General features: G+C 43.8%; 1 protein-coding gene across 3 annotated transcripts in view; it reads right to left on the bottom strand.

The window, feature by feature from the left end:
* Positions 1 to 1,395: 1,395 nt before the first annotated feature.
* Positions 1,396 to 21,421, bottom strand: part of sh3bp4a (SH3-domain binding protein 4a) — a 52,380-nt gene continuing 32,354 nt past the window's right edge. For all 3 annotated transcript variants that reach the window (XM_058381482.1, XM_058381483.1, XM_058381484.1), the window contains 2 exons: positions 4,960 to 5,148; positions 1,396 to 4,823 (listed from right to left, as the gene is read on the bottom strand). In XM_058381482.1, coding sequence (XP_058237465.1) covers positions 4,599 to 4,823; positions 4,960 to 5,148 — 414 coding nt within the window. In that variant the 3' untranslated portion in view covers positions 1,396 to 4,598. The remainder of the gene's footprint in view (positions 4,824 to 4,959; positions 5,149 to 21,421) is intronic.

Below are 21,421 nucleotides of genomic sequence, written 5' to 3'. Positions count from 1 at the left end.
TCTATATGCAGTACACGCATGCGCACAAACGTCTGTTAACGTTCTCCAGTTTTGAATTTAAATTGCGCGTGTTTCTATAGAGACGGATCGTTCCACTGGGCAGGGAATAGGGGAGCACGTGCACGGTCTGGGATCCACTCCAAGCCACGAGGGTCCAGTAATCATAAAAACTGTCCCTTATCACTGGTGTTTATATTTATAAAGGATTTATTCACAGTAACATTCCCAAATGACGTCTTTTCTGAGTTATCTGCTCTCCTGGTCATTTAATACCACGGTTCATCCTCCTAGTGTCCGATTCTCTGACATGAAAGCAGACGATGACTTTAGAATATTGTGACTTTACTAGAATAATATGGAAGTATAAACTTTTTAAAGCAAAGGGATTAGAAATGAGAACATTAGCTGAGTAGCAGTGTAGGGAGCGAGGAGAGCATCTAGGGAATGAGGAAACAAGGCCACTAGGTGGTGGAATGAAGCAAGACGATGGAACTGTGACTCTGCGACTGAAAAGCGAGGACACTCAGGAACCGGGACTTTCTGGAAATCCCAAACTTTACTGCTAGGAAACCAGGACAATGGGGCAGACGGGAACTGGGACACTGAGTAAACTGAAACCCTGTCCACTTACTGGTGTGAAGCCATGTGTGGACTCAGTCAGCACTGACGATGAAGATCAGCTCATCATCATCATCATTCATTTATCATCAGTAAACTTTTTATATTTAATATTGTTTTATTTTGTTAAGGCGGTTTATTTTCAGTAACGCTGCTGAACCTGAACTGTAGATAACTTTACACTGTTTATAATTTATTTTTATGTGTGATCCCTGTAAGACATTTAAACTCATTTGCTTCACTCCTAAAGAAGTACAGCTTTAACAGCAGCAGTTTGAGGATAAACTCTTTAAAAAAGATGCTGAAAGTTTAGTGTAATGTGGGAGTTCAGCCACAAGATGGCAGCGTTGAGGTTCAAGAGCGCTTTATGTATGAACTGTAGATAAGAACCAGGGTGAAATTTCGATTAAGTTAATAAACATAGCAGTGTGTAGTGTTGTCTTCTCACAGATCCAGGGTTCCTGACTTACTCCTCACTTACTCCTGTTACTGTTTAGTTCTCTCCACATGTGGGTTCCTCAGGGGTTCACCAGTTTCCTCAGTGTACAGCTCGGAGGATTGGCTATTAAAGGTGTGAATGTGTGTTTGCTGTGCTGGTGTCCCATCCAGGGTTTATTCCAGCCTCCAGGCCCATCACCCTGACCAGGATTTATACAGTGAATGGATTGAGACACAGTTCCAGCAGTGGAGAGCTAAAAGTGTGTCATTTTCACACACTGCCTTAGAAAGATGAGAATTTATCGTCATTATTAATGTGACTGAGCTTTTATTACACAGAGAACAGCTTTTCTAAGTGCTAGTGATAAAACATCAGAAATGTTTGTGAAATCTTTACGCTCACAGTACGAAGAGACGGAGGAGGAGGAACGAGATCAACAAATAAACACAAGGCAAAGTTCCTGCCATTCTGCTATACATAAAGCCTGAAGGAAACAGGAAGGAAGGAAGGAATGTGTGTGTGTGTGCGTGTGCGTGTGTGTGTGTGTGTGTGTGTGTGTGCGTATGTGCCTCCATTTTGTTCCAGTTGACTGGTAATTAAACCTAAGCTCCGCCCACTCAGAAACATCACCACATGCAACTCACACACACGCAGTTCTGAGAGATTGTTGTGTATAAGGGGGTGTTAAGGACACTCACCAGGAGACAGAGACCTGGAGTGACTGAGATAGGGTCTTATTGAAGGTCTAAAACACACACACACACACACTCACACACACTGTACATGTGTGTGTTACCTGAGGCGTTAATCTAAGCAGCCTTTAGTATTTTTCAGCACCTGCACAATACATCTCTTTGTCTCTCTCTCTTCCTTCCTCGTTTTGCTGACTGTATTCTTCTTGCCAATATCTTCAGTATACTTATTGAGAGTCATTGACTCATTCACTGCCCTGAAAATTTACTTTATTGGTGTTATTAATCAGTTGTGTGTGTGTGTGTGTGTGTGTGTAATTAGTGAATCAGGACTAAGTGCCTCACAAATGATCTACTGAGAGAATTCTTCTGAATCTGCCAGGCAGTGAAATGGCAAAACCTGATTAACTGATTACTGCACTTTAATTAACACACACACACACACACACACACACACACACTATTCTGTCGGTCTCTATCTGAAACAGATAAATGAATGTAATGTAGGAAACTATGGCCTGGTGAGTTCACTCCATTTCACTCTGATGTGTGTGTGTGTGTGTCTGGAGCTGTATGAGGAGGTGTAAGTGTTGATGTTTAAAAGATGATGTTCATCTTCCAGGGTTCTTAAGTTCAGATTGCGGATAAGTTTCTTCAAGTGCCCTCAAGTCGCTGTTGCCAGGGCAACAACTAACTTATGATGTCATTAACACGATGCCCATCACCGCTGAGCGGTGAAAAGGAGAAACTGTTCATGACAGAGGTCAGAAATTTGTTAGTAAAGTGACCGTAGTAAATATTTCAGTGTAAACAGTCGTGGCTTCACGCTGACCATCCTGTAGTGTTTCTCAGGGTTTCCTGTGGTCACTCTCTGAAAATGAGTTTGTTCATGAGTTTCCTTCTCTCTGCTCTGGTCTGAACCACACACACAGATCCTGACACTTCTCCTGGAATAAATTCAGAAACACAAGGTTTCCAAACTGACAGCGCATTTATTTATTTATCAGATTCCAGCACACTGTACAGCAGTCTGATTGGACACCTCCCCTAAACACCTGGCTGAAACTCCGCCCCCTGGGAGATGCTGAATTCCCTACGGCTCCTGCGTCCAGGAGACAGAAATGAGAAGATGGATCAGAGAGGAGACACAGAGACACAGTGTGACTGAGCAGACGAGTGTGAAGTGTGTGGGGATGTAACTACACACTAATACACACAACACACGGTCATTCACTTAACACTAACACCATCAGCAGCGTGTGCAGCACGCTCATCTAAACACTAGCAAGTAGAAACAGAAACATTGAAGTAGAAAAGAAGAAAGAATAAAGGGATAAAAGAAAGATGGATGAATAATACTGCAACTTAACACTTAACACAGATCAGTATTTGGCAATGAAAACACTTTCTCTCCTTCTCCTTCAGGCTACAGTCCATCACTGGCCAGTGTTCTGGGGATCTGGTGCTGCTAAAATGTGTAGTGGTTACTCCAGGAGAGTGTGTGTGTGTTACCCACAATGCACTACATCAGGATTAACACAGATTTAGTTTTTAGTGTCCTTTCTCTAGCAATACAGCTGTGTGATATGTGATACAGCCATGATAGTAATGTTTCCTTTGATTAGATTAGATTAGATTAGATTAGATTAGATTAGATTAGTCTGTGATCCTTGAACAGTTTTGTGTATTTTGTGTAGCAGCTCTGCAGTGTAACGTTAGACGGCACTGGTGCGACACTGGTGTGATCACTAGATACTCCTGCAGTCTTCTTTCTGTGCAGTGATTGAAAGCACACCATCGGATATAAACACACACACAAACACACTCCCAGGAAGCCCCGCCCTCTTCCCATCTCAGGTGTCCTCGACTGGGTGCTCTAGCTTTCTGTCCCAGGACATGGAGAAAGTTCTGGGTTCATTAAGTGTCAGCTCACATGGATATAACAATCAGATAGTGGACATTTTTTCCTTATTCTTGTTTTTGGATGATTAAATCATTTATCGTGATTTTTTTTTATGGAGAGCAGGGGAAAGCACGAGTCTGACCATCACTCACAGTGTACACGTGAAGAGCTTCACAAGCTTCATCGTCCCCACACAAACATTTCATACAGCGGAGAAAACACTGTAAAGAACGCTTTTTAGCATTAGCATTGTAGCGCCAACTATGGGTGGAGTTTCAGTGGTTTAGACAGTAATTGTAGTTAGCAAGTTTGCTGTAAGTAGCCTTTAGCCTCATTCTGACTGAAGAAGGTAAACAAACAAAGAAAAACAGAATTTAACGTCAATTCCAACAACTGATCACTTTTGGAAACGTGACACTGACAGATTCAAAGAGATGCGGAACGTGTAAAGTTCAGACGACTCGCAAATTCTCAGCTAATGCTAGCATTATGGCTAAGTGTCTATCTGGTTCGCTGATTGTCTGTTTGTGCTACTAAAGGAAGAGTTACTAAGAACAAAGCGGCGAGGTGACGGTTCGACACGTGTTAGAAGACATTACATCACGTTTCTTTATCTGCTACTGAAAGAAAATAATTTACAGCTGATTCTAAAAATTGTATAAAAAGTAAATGCGCTAACAAAACCATCAGGAACGGCGAGAGTGAACCAGCGAGAGTGTTTTGGCTTCCGGAGAAGACTCGAGTCGAGACACACACTTCATTAAAATATTTAAACCGCGATGGACAGATATACAGAAGAGGTCAAAGGTCAGCGTGTGAGGAAGGGCACATTGGAAAAACAATCTGCTCACAGGTCCTACTGAGGTAAAACATGCAAATCAGTCCTGAAGCCCCGTCCACCAACAAGTCCTTCTAAACAGGGAGAAGATCGCCGTGTCGCTGCATTCTATATGGCGAAGTCGTCATGAGAGGCGGGGCTGAAGGCGGAGCTCCGCAGCATGTCAAGGCAGTTGACGAGGATGAGAGTTCCTGTGAGATGTTTCCAGCGCTTGGTGATTGGGTTCTTCATGCGGTCCAGACCCAGCTGGAGCTCCTGGATCACGTCACGGTAGCTGTCGCCGATCTGAGCCGCCCACGTCAGCAGGAAGTCGTATGCTGGCTTCCACATGGCCTGTGATTGGACACAGAGAGCGCACTGCTGAACGCTACATTCTAATTGGTCAGAAGGTGTTGATGTTTATAGCTGCTGTAACAGGTTTCTCCACAGTGTATGTAGAACGTATGGAAGTGTGGAAGTGTTTGCTCACCTCTGAGTCCATGACTCCATTTCGGTCTCTGTGTGGAGCTTCGTAGTCATCCATCTGCTGCTTGGACACACGAGCCAGTTTCTCAGCCAGTTCCCTCCAGCGAGGAGCCACTTCCACCGCTGTGGTCAAGAGCACGAAGTCCAGCATGAGACGCACCACCAAACCCTGACAGTCCATCTTCAAAAGAGCCTGCACACACACAGACACACACAGTCAGTAAACAGTGAGGACATGAGGCCATTAACCTTCTGTCTGTCTCCTTTACAGTTTCCGTTCATCTTTCTCTGTTTTTCTCACATTTCTTCTCTCTCTCTCTCTCTCTCTCTCTCTCTCTCTGTGTTTTTTCTACTTCTGTCTCATTTTTTTCTTCGTTCTTTCTTTCTTTCTTTCTTTCTTTCTTTCTTTCTTTCTTTCTTTCTTTCTTTCTTTCTTTCTTTCTTTCTTTCAGTCTCTCTCTCTCTGTCTCCTCTGTGTCTCTCAGTAGACAGCAGGGGTAAATAATTGCATCCTCCATTGCATTGGGGGGGGGGGGTTCAGCCCTGTTTCCTGTCTGCCCACGACACACACACACACACACACACGCACACACAGAACACCATATTTGGAATAAGAATGGGTATGTAGGGATTTACAGGATGAACTAGTAACTTCCCACACCATCGTCTGAAGTAATGGTGTAATGTGTGAGTGTGTGTGTGTTTTACAGGCATAATCAGATTTAGAGTATTAGAATCTTGATACTTTGCTACTGTTTAAATAAAACTATACTGAGATATGATGTCTAAGCTCCTCTTAGATGCAGATTTTTTTCCACTAAACTTTTTTTAATTTAAGATTAAAACACTGCATTAACACAATATATGATGTCACACAATAATATCTATGACTTGGAGACTTTGCATATCTGATATGCAAATGAGCTAACATAACTAAAGCTAGCGATGATCAATGATGGCGGTTGCCATAGTAACGCAACATTAATAGTCTGGCAGGTTGAAGTGAGTCAGTGAGAAAATAAGGATGTAAATCAGGACTCTGTGTTAATGATATTAGGGGCATGTGGGCTGGCACGAGGATGTGGGGGCATTTCCTAATTTGCATACTCATGTATATTCATAGATCGTGGCAATGATAATGAAGAAGATATGGAGATGATGCTCTTTTTAATCATTTGTTGGGAATTGAAATAAATGACTATGCATATTAGAGTCGAATGGATTACAGCGATGTGTTCAATAAGATGCTGAAGAGGAAGAAAAGTGAAATTAAACGTCGGCATTTGTCATCAGTTAGAGGAGCATTAGTCTCATGGAGGAGATGATGTTGAACATGATGGCTGCCTTTACAGCTGAGAAACACGTGTTCAGTGAGAAAGTGATCAGCAGATGGGTCAATGGGAGCAGAGGAGTGGAGGGAATTGCGTTTAGAACAATCGATACTGTATTCATGTACGGAACAGCAGTCAGACAAATCACCACGCTTGGAGACAATCGGTCACTTCAGCTCCTCAAAAAACCATCAGCTCCTGTAATGAGCTGAAGAGCTTTCAGAGCAAGGTCTTTACAGTAACCAGCTAGCAGAGATCTCTTCATGTTTACACGCAAGATAAAAGTAACCGGAATAAAACAGCTCATGTACTGTGATGGAGAAGTTTTATTCAAACACACAAATCCAAAAGAACGTGGTCAGGAAACAGCTGTGTGTGCCAGATGATCAGCAAAAGATGTCCAACAGACACAAAGACAAGAAGCCAAATAACAAACAAACTGAAATCAACACCACGAGAACAAAACCAGAAAGTTAAGTAAGTAAGTAAGTAAGTAAGAGTCACGTGACTGATATTAACCAGGGGTGAGACTTCACAATACTGACCATGTGTGCTGTTTATACTGTGTGTGTGTATTCACAGGTCCAGAGAACTTCAGTGCGTTTTGGTCATGTGACATCAGTGACCCTGAAAGACAGTGACCTGTAACACAGTGACCCTGTAACACAGTAACCCTATAACACAGTGACCCTGTAACACAGTAACCCTATAACACAGTGACCCTGTAACACAGTGACCTGTAACACAGTAACCCTGTAACACAGTGACCTGTAACACAGTGACCCTGTAACACAGTGACCTGTAACACAGTGACCCTGTAACACAGTAACCCTGTAACACAGTGACCTGTAACACAGTAACCCTATAACACAGTGACCCTGTAACACAGTGACCTGTAACACAGTAACCCTATAACACAGTGACCCTGTAACACAGTGACCTGTAACACAGTAACCCTATAACACAGTAACCCTGTAACACAGTGACCTGTAACACAGTAACCCTATAACACAGTGACCCTGTAACACAGTGACCTGTAACACAGTGACCCTGTAACACAGTAACCCTATAACACAGTGACCCTGTAACACAGTGACCTGTAACACAGTGACCTGTAACACAGTAACCCTGTAACACAATAACCCTATAACATAAGGACCTGTAACACAGTGACCTGTAACACAGTAACCCTGTAACACAGTAACCCTGTAACACAATGACCTGTAACATAGTGACCCTGTAACACAGTGACCTGTAACACAATGACCTGTAACATAGTGACCCTGTAACACAGTGACCCTGTAACACAGTAACCCTATAACACAGTAACCCTGTAACACAATGACCTGTAACATAGTGACCCTGTAACACAGTGACCCTGTAACACAGTAACCCTATAACACAGTAACCCTGTAACACAATGACCTGTAACATAGTGACCCTGTAACACAGTAACCCTATAATACAAGGACCTGTAACACAAGGACCTGTAACATAGCGACCCTATAACACAGTGACCCTGTAACACAGTAACCCTATAACACAGTGACCTGTAACACAATGACCTGTAACACAGTAACCCTGTAACACAGTAACCCTGTAACACAGTAACCCTGTAACACAGTAACCCTGTAACACAATGACCTGTAACATAGTGACCCTGTAACACAGTGACCCTGTAACACAGTAACCCTATAACACAGTAACCCTGTAACACAATGACCTGTAACATAGTGACCCTGTAACACAGTAACCCTATAATACAAGGACCTGTAACACAAGGACCTGTAACATAGCGACCCTATAACACAGTGACCCTGTAACACAGTAACCCTATAACACAGTGACCTGTAACATAGTGACCTGTAACACAGTGACCCTGTAACACAGTAACCCTGTAACACAATGACCTGTAACATAGTGACCCTATAACACAGTGACCCTGTAACACAATAACCCTGTAACACAATGACCTGTAACATAGTGACCCTATAACACAGTGACCCTGTAACACAGTAACCCTGTAACACAATGACCTGTAACATAGTGACCCTATAACACAGTGACCCTGTAACACAGTAACCCTGTAACACAATGACCTGTAACATAGTGACCCTATAACACAGTGACCCTGTAACACAGTAACCCTGTAACACAATGACCTGTAACATAGTGACCCTGTAACACAGTAACCCTATAACACAGTAACCCTGTAACACAATGACCTGTAACATAGTGACCCTATAACACAGTAACCCTGTAACACAAGGACCTGTAACATAGTGACCCTGTAACACAGTGACCCTGTAACACAGTGACTTGTAACACAGTGACCCTATAACACAGTGACCCTGTAACACAATGACCTGTAACATAGTGACCCTGTAACACAGTGACCCTATAACACAGTAACCCTGTAACACAAGGACCTGTAACATAGTGACCCTGTAACACAGTGACCCTGTAACACAATGACTTGTAACACAGTGACCTTTAACACAGTGACCCTGTAACACAGTAACCCTAACACAGTAACCCTGTAACACAGTGACCTGTAACACAGTGACCTGTAACACAGTAACCCTGTAACACAGTGACCTGTAACACAGTAACCCTATAACACAGTGACCTGTAACACAGTGACCTGTAACACAGTGACCCTGTAACACAGTAACCCTGTAACACAAGGACCTGTAACATAGTGACCCTGTAACACAGTAACCCTGTAACACAGTGACCTGTAACACAGTGACCCTGTAACACAATGACCTGTAACACAGTGACCTTTAAAACACAGTGACCCTGTAACACAGTAACCCTGTAACACAGTGACCCTGTAACACAATGACCTGTAACACAGTGACCTTTAAAACACAGTAACCCTATAACACAGTAACCTGTAACACAGTGACCTGTAACACAGTGACCCTGTAACACAGTAACCCTATAACACAGTAACCCTGTAACACAGTGACCCTGTAACACAGTGACCTGTAACACAGTGACCTGTAACACAGTGACCCTGTAACACAGTAACCCTGTAACACAGTGACCTCTAACACAGTAACCCTGTAACACAGTGACCTGTAACACAGTAACCCTATAACACAGTGACCCTATAACACAGTAACCCTGTAACACAGTGACCTGTAACACAGTGACCCTGTAACACAGTGACCTGTAACACAGTGACCTGTAACACAGTGACCCTATAACACAGTGACCTGTAACACAGTGACCCTGTAACACAGTAACCCTATAACACAGTGACCTGTAACACAGTGACCTGTAACACAGTGACCCTGTAACACAGTAACCCTATAACACAGTAACCCTGTAACACAGTAACCCTGTAACACAGTGACCTGTAACATAGTGACCCTGTAACACAGTAACCCTGTAACACAGTAACCCTGTAACACAGTAACCCTATAACACAGTAACCCTGTAACACAGTAACCCTGTAACACAAGGACCTGTAACATAGTGATCCTGTAACACAGTGACCCTGTAACACAATGACCTGTAACACAGTGACCTTTAAAACACAGTGACCCTGTAACACAGTAACCCTGTAACACAATGACCTGTAACACAGTGACCCTGTAACACAGTGACCTGTAACACAGTGACCCTGTAACACAGTAACCCTATAACACAGTGACCCTGTAACACAGTGACCTTTAACACAGTAACCCTGTAACACAGTAACCCTGTAACACAGTGACCCTGTAACACAATGACCTGTAACACAGTGACCTTTAAAACACAGTAACCCTATAACACAGTAACCTGTAACACAGTGACCTGTAACACAGTGACCCTGTAACACAGTAACCCTATAACACAGTAACCCTGTAACACAGTGACCCTGTAACACAGTGACCTGTAATACAGTGACCTGTAACACAGTGACCTGTAACACAGTGACCCTGTAACACAGTAACCCTGTAACACAGTGACCTCTAACACAGTAACCCTGTAACACAGTGACCTGTAACACAGTAACCCTATAACACAGTGACCCTATAACACAGTAACCCTGTAACACAGTGACCTGTAACACAGTGACCCTGTAACACAGTGACCTGTAACACAGTGACCTGTAACACAGTGACCCTATAACACAGTGACCTGTAACACAGTGACCCTGTAACACAGTAACCCTATAACACAGTGACCTGTAACACAGTGACCTGTAACACAGTGACCCTGTAACACAGTAACCCTATAACACAGTAACCCTGTAACACAGTAACCCTGTAACACAGTGACCTGTAACATAGTGACCCTGTAACACAGTAACCCTGTAACACAGTAACCCTGTAACACAGTAACCCTATAACACAGTAACCCTGTAACACAGTAACCCTGTAACACAAGGACCTGTAACATAGTGATCCTGTAACACAGTGACCCTGTAACACAATGACCTGTAACACAGTGACCTTTAAAACACAGTGACCCTGTAACACAGTAACCCTGTAACACAATGACCTGTAACACAGTGACCCTGTAACACAGTGACCTGTAACACAGTGACCCTGTAACACAGTAACCCTATAACACAGTGACCCTGTAACACAAGGACCTGTAACATAGTGACCCTGTAACACAGTGACCCTGTAACACAATGACCTGTAACACAGTGACCCTGTAACACAGTGACCTGTAACACAGTGACCCTGTAACACAGTAACCCTGTAACACAGTAACCCTGTAACACAAGGACCTGTAACATAGTGACCCTGTAACACAGTGACCCTGTAACACAATGACCTGTAACACAGTGACCTTTAAAACACAGTGACCCTGTAACACAATAACCCTATAACACAGTGACCTGTAACACAGTAACTCTGTAACACAGTGACCTGTAACACAGTAACCCTGTAACACAGTAACCCTGTAACACAAGGACCTGTAACATAGTGACCCTGTAACACAGTGACCCTGTAACACAGTGACCTGTAACACAGTGACCTGTAACACAGTAACCCTATAACACAGTGACCTGTAACACAGTGACCTGTAACACAGTGACCCTGTAACACAGTAACCCTGTAACACAAGGACCTGTAACATAGTGACCCTGTAACACAGTAACCCTGTAACACAGTGACCTGTAACACAGTGACCCTGTAACACAATGACCTGTAACACAGTGACCTTTAAAACACAGTGACCCTGTAACACAGTAACCCTGTAACACAGTGACCCTGTAACACAATGACCTGTAACACAGTGACCTTTAAAACACAGTAACCCTATAACACAGTAACCTGTAACACAGTGACCTGTAACACAGTGACCCTGTAACACAGTAACCCTATAACACAGTGACCCTGTAACACAGTAACCCTGTAACACAGTGACCTGTAACACAGTGACCTGTAACACAGTGACCTGTAACACAGTGACCCTGTAACACAGTAACCCTGTAACACAGTGACCTCTAACACAGTAACCCTGTAACACAGTGACCTGTAACACAGTAACCCTATAACACAGTGACCCTATAACACAGTAACCCTGTAACACAGTGACCTGTAACACAGTGACCCTGTAACACAGTGACCTGTAACACAGTGACCTGTAACACAGTGACCCTATAACACAGTGACCTGTAACACAGTGACCCTGTAACACAGTAACCCTATAACACAGTGACCTGTAACACAGTGACCTGTAACACAGTGACCCTGTAACACAGTAACCCTATAACACAGTAACCCTGTAACACAGTAACCCTGTAACACAGTGACCTGTAACATAGTGACCCTGTAACACAGTAACCCTGTAACACAGTAACCCTGTAACACAGTAACCCTATAACACAGTAACCCTGTAACACAGTAACCCTGTAACACAAGGACCTGTAACATAGTGATCCTGTAACACAGTGACCCTGTAACACAATGACCTGTAACACAGTGACCTTTAAAACACAGTGACCCTGTAACACAGTAACCCTGTAACACAATGACCTGTAACACAGTGACCCTGTAACACAGTGACCTGTAACACAGTGACCCTGTAACACAGTGACCCTGTAACACAGTAACCCTATAACACAGTGACCCTGTAACACAGTGACCTTTAACACAGTAACCCTGTAACACAGTAACCCTGTAACACAGTAACCCTGTAACACAAGGACCTGTAACATAGTGACCCTGTAACACAGTGACCCTGTAACACAATGACCTGTAACACAGTGACCTTTAAAACACAGTGACCCTGTAACACAATAACCCTATAACACAGTGACCTGTAACACAGTAACTCTGTAACACAGTGACCTGTAACACAGTAACCCTGTAACACAGTAACCCTGTAACACAAGGACCTGTAACATAGTGACCCTGTAACACAGTGACCCTGTAACACAATGACCTGTAACACAGTGACCTTTAAAACACAGTGACCCTGTAACACAATAACCCTATAACACAGTGACCTGTAACACAGTAACTCTGTAACACAGTGACCTGTAACACAGTGACCCTGTAACACAGTAACTCTGTAACACAGTAACCCTGTCACACAAGGACCTGTAACATCAGAAGCAGAATCTATTAGAGTTGTGATGGATAATGTGTGTAGTTTTTTCTTGTAATCAGAGTGTCCTTTTTCTTGAATGTCAGCGATCTGAACCCATGACTTCATCTTCATTCTGCGTCTCTCTGTCACGCTGTGATAGGAATCATTTCAAACAAAAGCAGCGGGATTTAAAAAGCTGTACCAGACTCACACGTTTCTCATTTTACGCTAAGGTTAATACAAAGCCTCCATAATTACAATGATTACAGCTCTGTGTCTGGAATTATTCACGGTTTGTTGTCTGGATTTCAATAAAACAATAAATGTTTACTGGTGGAGTTATGAGCTGGCCTGATCCTGCTCGTGGTCAATATCTGGCTGTGTGATTGGAAGAATAATCATCACCTACAAACCGCAAAGAAGAGTAAGAGGTGATTTCTCACAATAACATCGTCAGTTTAATGCAGGAAGAAACTATCAGTTCACATCAAATACAATTCCCTCTGTCTCTGAATGATTCTTCTCCTTCCTCACACACACACACACACACAGAGTTTAATTTGCTTTAATTCCCAGGATGAGCAATTGCTTTCTTCTCTGTCGGCTAATGGTGTGTTTGGGTCTGGGCCAGACGAGAGAGCTGGAGCTTTGAGAGGATTGAGAGCAGCTTCAGCAGAAGCCTGAGGGTGAGCCGAGGGCCAGAGTTTGAGATGCAGAGCCACTAACATCACAACCAAACAATGTGATTTTATACACTGAGAGCTGTATTCAGAGTGCACAGAGAGGGTTTAATACTGAAATGACACACACCAGAACTCAGACGTCACTACACACTGAAGCTCTGTTCAGAAGTTACCTTAGAGTTACACATGCAGGGGGCGGAGTCTGTCTAAAGGGAAGATTTTCTGGATAAAGTGCTGAATGAAATTAAGGTTTGTGTGTAAGTGTAGCAGATGAGTGTTGGGTCAGATTATCCTTCACACCATCGACATGTTTCTTTACAGCCGAGTGCAAAAAAGTCTTCAGTCTGTATTTTCTATCCCTGATCTATTTCTGATTAAAGGTGAGTGTGTGTTTAAAGCTGAGTGATTACAGCTAGAAGTGTGATCTTCACACAGGTGATGGTAATAATGTGAATGTGGAATGAAGCAGCTGCAGAACCCGACTCTGAACACCAGAACACTTGCACACTGATGGAACTTTTAAGAGTAGTGCTAGGTAAAGCTCAATGAATCCTGCAGTAGATTTGTGTTTATGCCACTGGCTCTGTTTCACTGTGGAGGAAGTTCACTAGCTAGCTCAGTTTGTTCTCCTTAGATGAAGTCTGGTCTGTTTGTTCGGCGGTATAATGAAGGTTAATTTGACTTTGCGTGGTCCTCTCAGAAGTCAGTTGTGTAATTTAGTTTACTGGAAGAACACAATGTGAACGCACTATAACTGTGATTGGTTATTATCCATTACTGTAATGCGGCTACTAAGTGCTGCTGTAATGAGCCTTTCTGAATGGGCTTTTTATAATTCACTCTGGCACAAACCAGCACTCTAATCACTTTTCTCTGGCCTTGTATACACAAAGTGTTACGTTTTATATATAGCAGAGATAGTTTGGAAACTGTGCCTCAGCTCTGGTCACTCACAAACAGTTACATTTCATTCATTAGAAAATCAGTTCAAAGTGAAATAAAATATAAATCCCTGACTACAGTATAATAACTAAAATCTATAAAAAGCTGTGTGGGCGTGTCAGATGACATCATGACTGACAGCACCTGATTTTACAGATTTACTGATTTTGTCGTTTGATTTTACAGTAAAATGTGGATGGTGTGTTGTGTGTGTGTGTGTTTTTGTGCACGGTTCTAGAGGAAAGTAAAGGACTGTTCTGTGTATTCGTTGGGGGTGTGGCATGGTGTATCTCGAACGCTAGTGGCTGCTGTGTAAACCACACTATAACAAGCAGATAACATGACATCACTCAGACTTCCTGTTTCAGAAGGAAACCTCCAGAACCAGCTCTCAGCTCAGAGGCCATTTCATGAGGACGAAGTGATAATGAAGAAGTAAATGAATTAGGACGACAGTGACAGGCTGCAGGACACGCCTTCGCTCATCGTGCAGATTTGTGTAGATGGTGTGTGTGTGTGTGTGTGTGTGTGTGACAGAGCTGTGTGTGATGTCTGGAGAGGACGCATGATTCAGCAGAGAAGATGTGGAGGAAGAGTGTCACTACTTTTCTTTTCTGTTATTCACACTCATTGTGATACGCTTCATCATGCTAGAACTCTTATAAAATTCAGCGAAATAATCAACCATAACAAAACTAATAATAACAGGCTACAGAAGCACATGCTGCATTGAGGAATGCAATATGCCATGTTTATAACGCCCTATAACACTTTGACCTCCAGCCAGAAAGACCGCCCACTGTAAATAATGAAGCGTTTGCACTCTTTAATCATTAAAATGAAATAATCGAGTGCACAGAAGATTCTGGAGAAATGAAAGTAAAATAATCGGCAGGTTCAGATGTCATAAATACTCGTCTGTTTCTCGCTGTAATAAACGCAACACGCTGACTAATTAGAGACGCGTGAATGCAGTGTAGAGACGGCAAATCACTGGCTGGTAGGATTCAGAGCTGCAGTCACGGATTTGTTCCTGTATAAGATGTGAAAGTGGTTGATGAATATTTGATGTAAAATGCTGTTTAAACGCTCAGTGCCTGGGAGGAGACGGGCGTATTAACCGCTCTCATCAGAGTGAGAGATGAGGTCTTTCAGGATCACATTTCACCTTCAGGATCCAGCTCACCTGTTACTCTCACACACTTCATTAAAGGGCTTGAAAAAAGTGAAACGTCCAGACGCAGACAGTTAGCTGTGGTGTGTTGGGGATCTGCAGCTCAGGAGCTATGAGGCTCAGGGGTAAATCAGGTCAGGGGGTAAATCAGGGTGTGTGCACTTTGTCTATTGCAGCTTGGTTGAAGATGAAGAATAAAGTGAAACGGATAAAACCAGCCAGAAAAAGGAAGGAAAATATTCCTCAAAATTCCACTGGCATGTGCAGAACACGTTCTGACTGTTTGTTAGGCAGCTGAAATATTTCATTTTGTTTTTATTCACGCTGTGTTCATCAGATCTGATACGCTGTGTGTTTAGGAGATGGTTTTAGATTCCTTATCAGTCTGGTGCTGAGGAAATAACTCCATACATTTTTAAAAGCAGGTTATTAAAATGTGAAGATGTGAAAACAGCCTTCGGCATGACAAGTCAGCAAGTGCTCCCTCATCCACCTCATCCTGAAACTCTTTCCCTCTCTCTCTCTCTCTCTCTCTCCCTTCCTTTCATCACACAACCTGGAGGTTGTGATCTCTGCTGGAATTCAATCTGAACATCTCCTGACATTCCTCCTGAGCTGCTGAACCCCACACGATTGTTCTAGAAGGGAACGACAGGAATTCAGTTCCTTAATGAAGCTGTGGGATTAGTATGCAGGAGGTCGAGAGCAGGCTGGACCACCTGCGTGGTGTGTGAGTGCACTTACAGAGCTGGAATGCTGAATCAGGAGTCTCACTAATGCAGATATTAATAGTCCAACAACCTGGTCTGAGTCCAGAAATGACCCAAGCTCCATAAACTCCAGCTCCACTGCAGCGATGAACACGTTTTGTATTGAAATGCAGTCAATATGGAGGAGGAGTAATTCTGTCCTCGGCTTTATGTTGTTCTCATAACATGTCTTATACATCATGGAGCTGTTTTTATTAATTCCCCCGCACTGCCATGCTGCTCAGCTTATTAACGCGTGGCTCTCAGTAGATGATTAATGTTCGGCTCTTTGGTCTTTCGGCACATAACAAGAACGTGATAAACACTCACGGTGTGCAAGCTTTTATGGAAAAGTCTATTTTGTTTCATTTTGTTTTTTGTCACGTATGCGAGGATTTACATAATAAATATTGCCTTTCATTTCCAGCACCAGCGTGTGTGTGTTTAAGTGGTGGATTAATCCTATGAAAGCGTGATGTCTGTAGACTCGGTTATCACACTGTGACACTTTCCAGACGTGTGTGTCGGTCACAGCGACTCCACGGCCCTCTTTACTGACTGTGTGTCAAATCCAAACAGACTTCAATCCCTCAGGAAGCGTCTGTGCTAAAGGCCAGATGGAGAGACGCACCTCAGACCTGCACATCTGAAGCACTTTATTAGCATGTGAAAGCGATTGTGAGTGCACGCTGACCACCGACTCCATCCCGCACAGACTCTGCTCTCCGGCTAGGCAGCGGATAGAAAGCAATTCCGCTCGGTGCGGGCCATCCCCCAATCACTCAGCGCTCCATTACAGCCAGATGAATAGGAGGTGAGGCGGAGGAAATGATGGACGCTGGGCCAAATGGGATTGCAGGGCCGTTTCATTCCATGAGCCTGAGCGTGAGCGTCAGCGCGTTTCCCCCTGACAGGCTGAGTGATGGGTGGAATTGACCCACGTGCTCAGGAGCTCAGAACGTGTTTATCTCCTCACACACTTCACACGCGTCTGCATTCTGCAGTGTGAGGACGAGAAAAATACAGAAAATACAGGCAAACAGCAGGAGCTGAGACACAATGGGGGTGAGACAAACACTTTGGTGAGACACACTGGGGGTGAGACACAAACACTTTGGTGAGACACACTAGGGTGAGACACACTGTGGCTGACACAAAGACTGGGAGTGAGACACAGTGGGGCTGAGAAACAAACACTGGGAGTGAGGCACTGGGGTGAGACACACTGGAGTGAGACACACTGGGGGTGAGACACAAAGACTGGGAGTGAGACACACTGGGGGTGAGACACACTGTGGCTGACACAAAGACTGGGAGTGAGGCACTGGGGTGAGACACACTGGAGTGAGACACACTGGAGGTGAGACACAAAGACTGGGAGTGAGACACACTGGGGGTGAGACACTGTGGCTGACACAAAGACTGGGAGTGAGACACACTGGGGGTGAGACACTGTGGCTGACACAAAGACTGGGAGTGAGACACACTGGGGTGAGACACACTGGGTCCCATGAGTAAAAGCTGCGGTGTTTTAAGTAGTGTGTTTGTGTTGCCAGGAAACCCACTAGGATAAAAGTTAAGTGTGTTACTGTTTTTCTTTTCAAGCTGAGTGTGTTCTGTCTCTCATCAACTGTCTGTTGTGTGTGTTTGAGTGTGTTTGTGTGTGTTTGAGTGTGTTTGTGTGTGTTTGTGTGTGTTTGTGTGTGTTTGAGTGTGTTTGTGTGTGTTTGAGTGTGTTTGTGTGTGTTTGAGTGTGTTTGTGTGTGTTTGTGTGTGTTTGCGTGTGTTTGCGTGTGTTTGCGTGTGTTTGTGTGTGTTTGCGTGTGTTTGAGTGTGTTTGCGTGTGTTTGCGTGTGTTTGAGTGTGTTTGCGTGTGTTTGAGTGTGTTTGAGTGTGTTTGTGTGTGTTTGCGTGTGTTTGAGTGTGTTTGCGTGTGTTTGTGTGTGTTTGAGTGTGTTTGCGTGTGTTTCTGTGTGTTTGTATGTGTTTGCGTGTGTTTCTGTGTGTTTGTATGTGTTTGCGTGTGTTTGTATGTGTTTGCGTGTGTTTCTGTGTGTTTGTATGTGTTTGCGTGTGTTTCTGTGTGTTTGTATGTGTTTGCGTGTGTTTCTGTGTGTTTGTATGTGTTTGCGTGTGTTTCTGTGTGTTTGTATGTGTTTGCGTGTGTTTCTGTGTGTTTGCGTGTGTTTGTGTGTGTTTGAGTGTGTTTGTGTGTGTTTGTGTGTGTTTGAGTGTGTTTGAGTGTGTTTGTGTGTGTTTGAGTGTGTTTGTGTGTGTTTGTGTGTGTTTGCGTGTGTTTGAGTGTGTTTGTGTGTGTTTGAGTGTGTTTGTGTGTGTTTGAGTGTGTTTGCGTGTGTTTGTGTGTGTTTGCGTGTGTTGTTAGCACAATGTTCCCCTGGAAGGCAGCATTAGTGTAAGAGAGCTCTCGAGGTCATTAAAAGCCATATTAATAGCTCAGTGGACCGCAGCAGAGCTGAGTGTTCTACCTGCTGTCCAGACATGGCTCTGTTCTTGGCATGAGCTAACTAACAATGTGACCTTACAGCAGTCCTGGCTAGCTCAGCTAGCTCGTTAGCTTGGTTATAGAGCAGTTAAAGTGCAGCCGGGTGAGAGAGTGGGAGCGAGGAAGGCATACAGAGACATAATTTATCCCGATTCTGATGTCAGATCACCTCACTCGCTTCCATACAAAATGATTTGTGCTGTTTATTGCACATGCTGACAGGTTTCCATTAAAAAGACATCTGTGCATGTATAAAATCAGCACCTGCGCTTCCTCCAGCGTTAGCGTCCGGGAGGGGGTGTTAGCGGCACTCGCTCGCTCGAGCACGGGATGATGCTGAGCCGTTTATCCGCCAGCTGTGTGACTCTATCTCTCACACCATGGAGTCAAGTGACGGCTGAGCATCACCTGCACCGCTCACATAAATTATACCTGACGCTTAAGAGCCTTCACTCCGCCGGCGTGAGCTGCCGACATCAACAACCACCACACAATGCTGCGGCAAGCGCATGACAGATTACTGCACTGAAAAGCACATCACTCTGACGTCCTGCGTGGAATGTTCTGGAGCTTTACTCTCTGTGGAAGAAAGGCCTATGTCATGCTAAGTACAGAAAAACATTTTTGGGTCCAGTAAACTAAATTACACAACTGACTTCTAACAGTCAAAATTATGGACCTTCATTATGCTGCTGTCCAAACAGACCAGACTTCATCTGAGGAGCACAAACAGAGTTAGCTAGTGAACATCCTCTACAATGAAACACAGAGCCAGTGACTTCTTCATCTTCTCCTGTCAGATGCAAGCTCTCCAGTGGACATGATTGGATTTTCACGCTGATTAGTGTGTTATTTAATTGTGTGAGTAAAATGAGAGCGTGAGAAGGTCAGTGAGATGAACAGTAAGCTGCCAGGCAGGAGGTACAATCTCAGCTGTAATAACCTCATAAGGAGTCTGTGTGCAGAGAACGGCATGTTCATCACCATCACCTCAGGCCAGGAGTCAAGCGTGACGGTGTGTATATCTCCACACTAACCACGTCTGGGAAACAGCCTGGCCTGAAAACCTACTCCAGCTCAGGTGGTTAGATTTCTAAAGCAGTTGCAGAAAATGGCACGTTTCCTGCCACACCCAGGCTGTGAGATGAGTCTCAGAGACACCGGAGACACCACATGAAGGCGCGTTGCTAAAATAGTGGCATTCAAACCCTAAACAGGGGCTTTTGCAGCACCTAAACATTTAATCTGTTGGTCCTTTGCTGCATTGTTTACACCATCAACCTGGAACACAACGAGTTCAACAACCGAGGGGGAAAGTAAACACTAAGCAGTCTGGTGACTTTGAAAGTGTTAAGCACCTGTAAGCAAGGATGGCTAATTGAACTGGGCAGCATAAGTCTCCCTGCTAATACACACACACACACACACACCAGCAATGTACAGCTCAGTGCAGACAGACTGAAAAGTCTTCGCTTATCACACAGATTTTATTGCTATTAAATCTCAAATTAATCTGTTTTCTCTAATTGATTTTTGATGATTTGTGATCTTTACTCATACTAACCATTTTGTAATCACTTAACACAATCACTTTGTAAACACAAACACAATCATTAAACGTGTAAGCAGAAGGCTGAGAGAGTGCTTGAGAGTCCTGATCTTAGGCTGTGTGTGCATGTTTGGTGAACTGAGCGCTGTGATTGGTCAAAAAGTTCCATGTTACTGTGGAGATCATATTAAATTATTTACTTGACTAGCAATAAACACCCATAACACGCACACACACACAAACACAAACACAGTTAAAAAATTCTTTTCATGATAACTGCTTTAGTGCTATGAACAAGTGGTTACTATAGCAACAATATCATATCAGAGCGAGTGCACTAATATAAACCTGTGCTACTGTCAGAGCTGATGTTCTAGAAAATTAATCAACACCTTCTGACCAGTGCAGCGCTGTGGAGTAAGACCTTTACCTACTGTCATTTCTGGTTGATTGACAGGTTGGTGAAGTCACAGCTCCATGTTACACACGTCTGTAGAAAATGGATCATGGATGGATTTCACGATGTCACTGCTTAAAGACATGAGAATGAAGAGAAGTGCACTAGAAAGAAGGTGATAGTCATAATGCAAACACTGTGCAGCAGTGAGGGGAAGCGGGGCATTTTCGTCTGCCAGACTGCTTTCCCAGAGTAGATGGACATTAAAGGAGGGCAGCAGGGGGTACAGAGTTGTGGATAATTGTCAGGCCAAGTCACTGAGATGGAGACCACACACAATTACTCAGGTGTTTCCTCTGCTCTCCTCAGACGAGCCGGAGCACACGAAAACAACAACAAAAAGAAAGCGCACACACTTCTGCACGCCCCACGGCAGGCCTGTGAACCCTGCTGACCTGCTGCTGACCACTCGGGAATGGGTTTATTTCAACAATACATGCTGTAATGATCTTTCAGATTGGAGGCACTTGCTGCTCCTGGGATCATAAAGCAGTTCTGGTGACGGAGGTCAGAAGTGACCACCTACCTGCTGTCT

This window comes from Hemibagrus wyckioides, linkage group LG27, assembly GCF_019097595.1.
Source record: "Hemibagrus wyckioides isolate EC202008001 linkage group LG27, SWU_Hwy_1.0, whole genome shotgun sequence".
Lineage (NCBI taxonomy): Eukaryota > Metazoa > Chordata > Actinopteri > Siluriformes > Bagridae > Hemibagrus > Hemibagrus wyckioides.
This window is presented reverse-complemented; position numbering and strand designations above follow the sequence as displayed.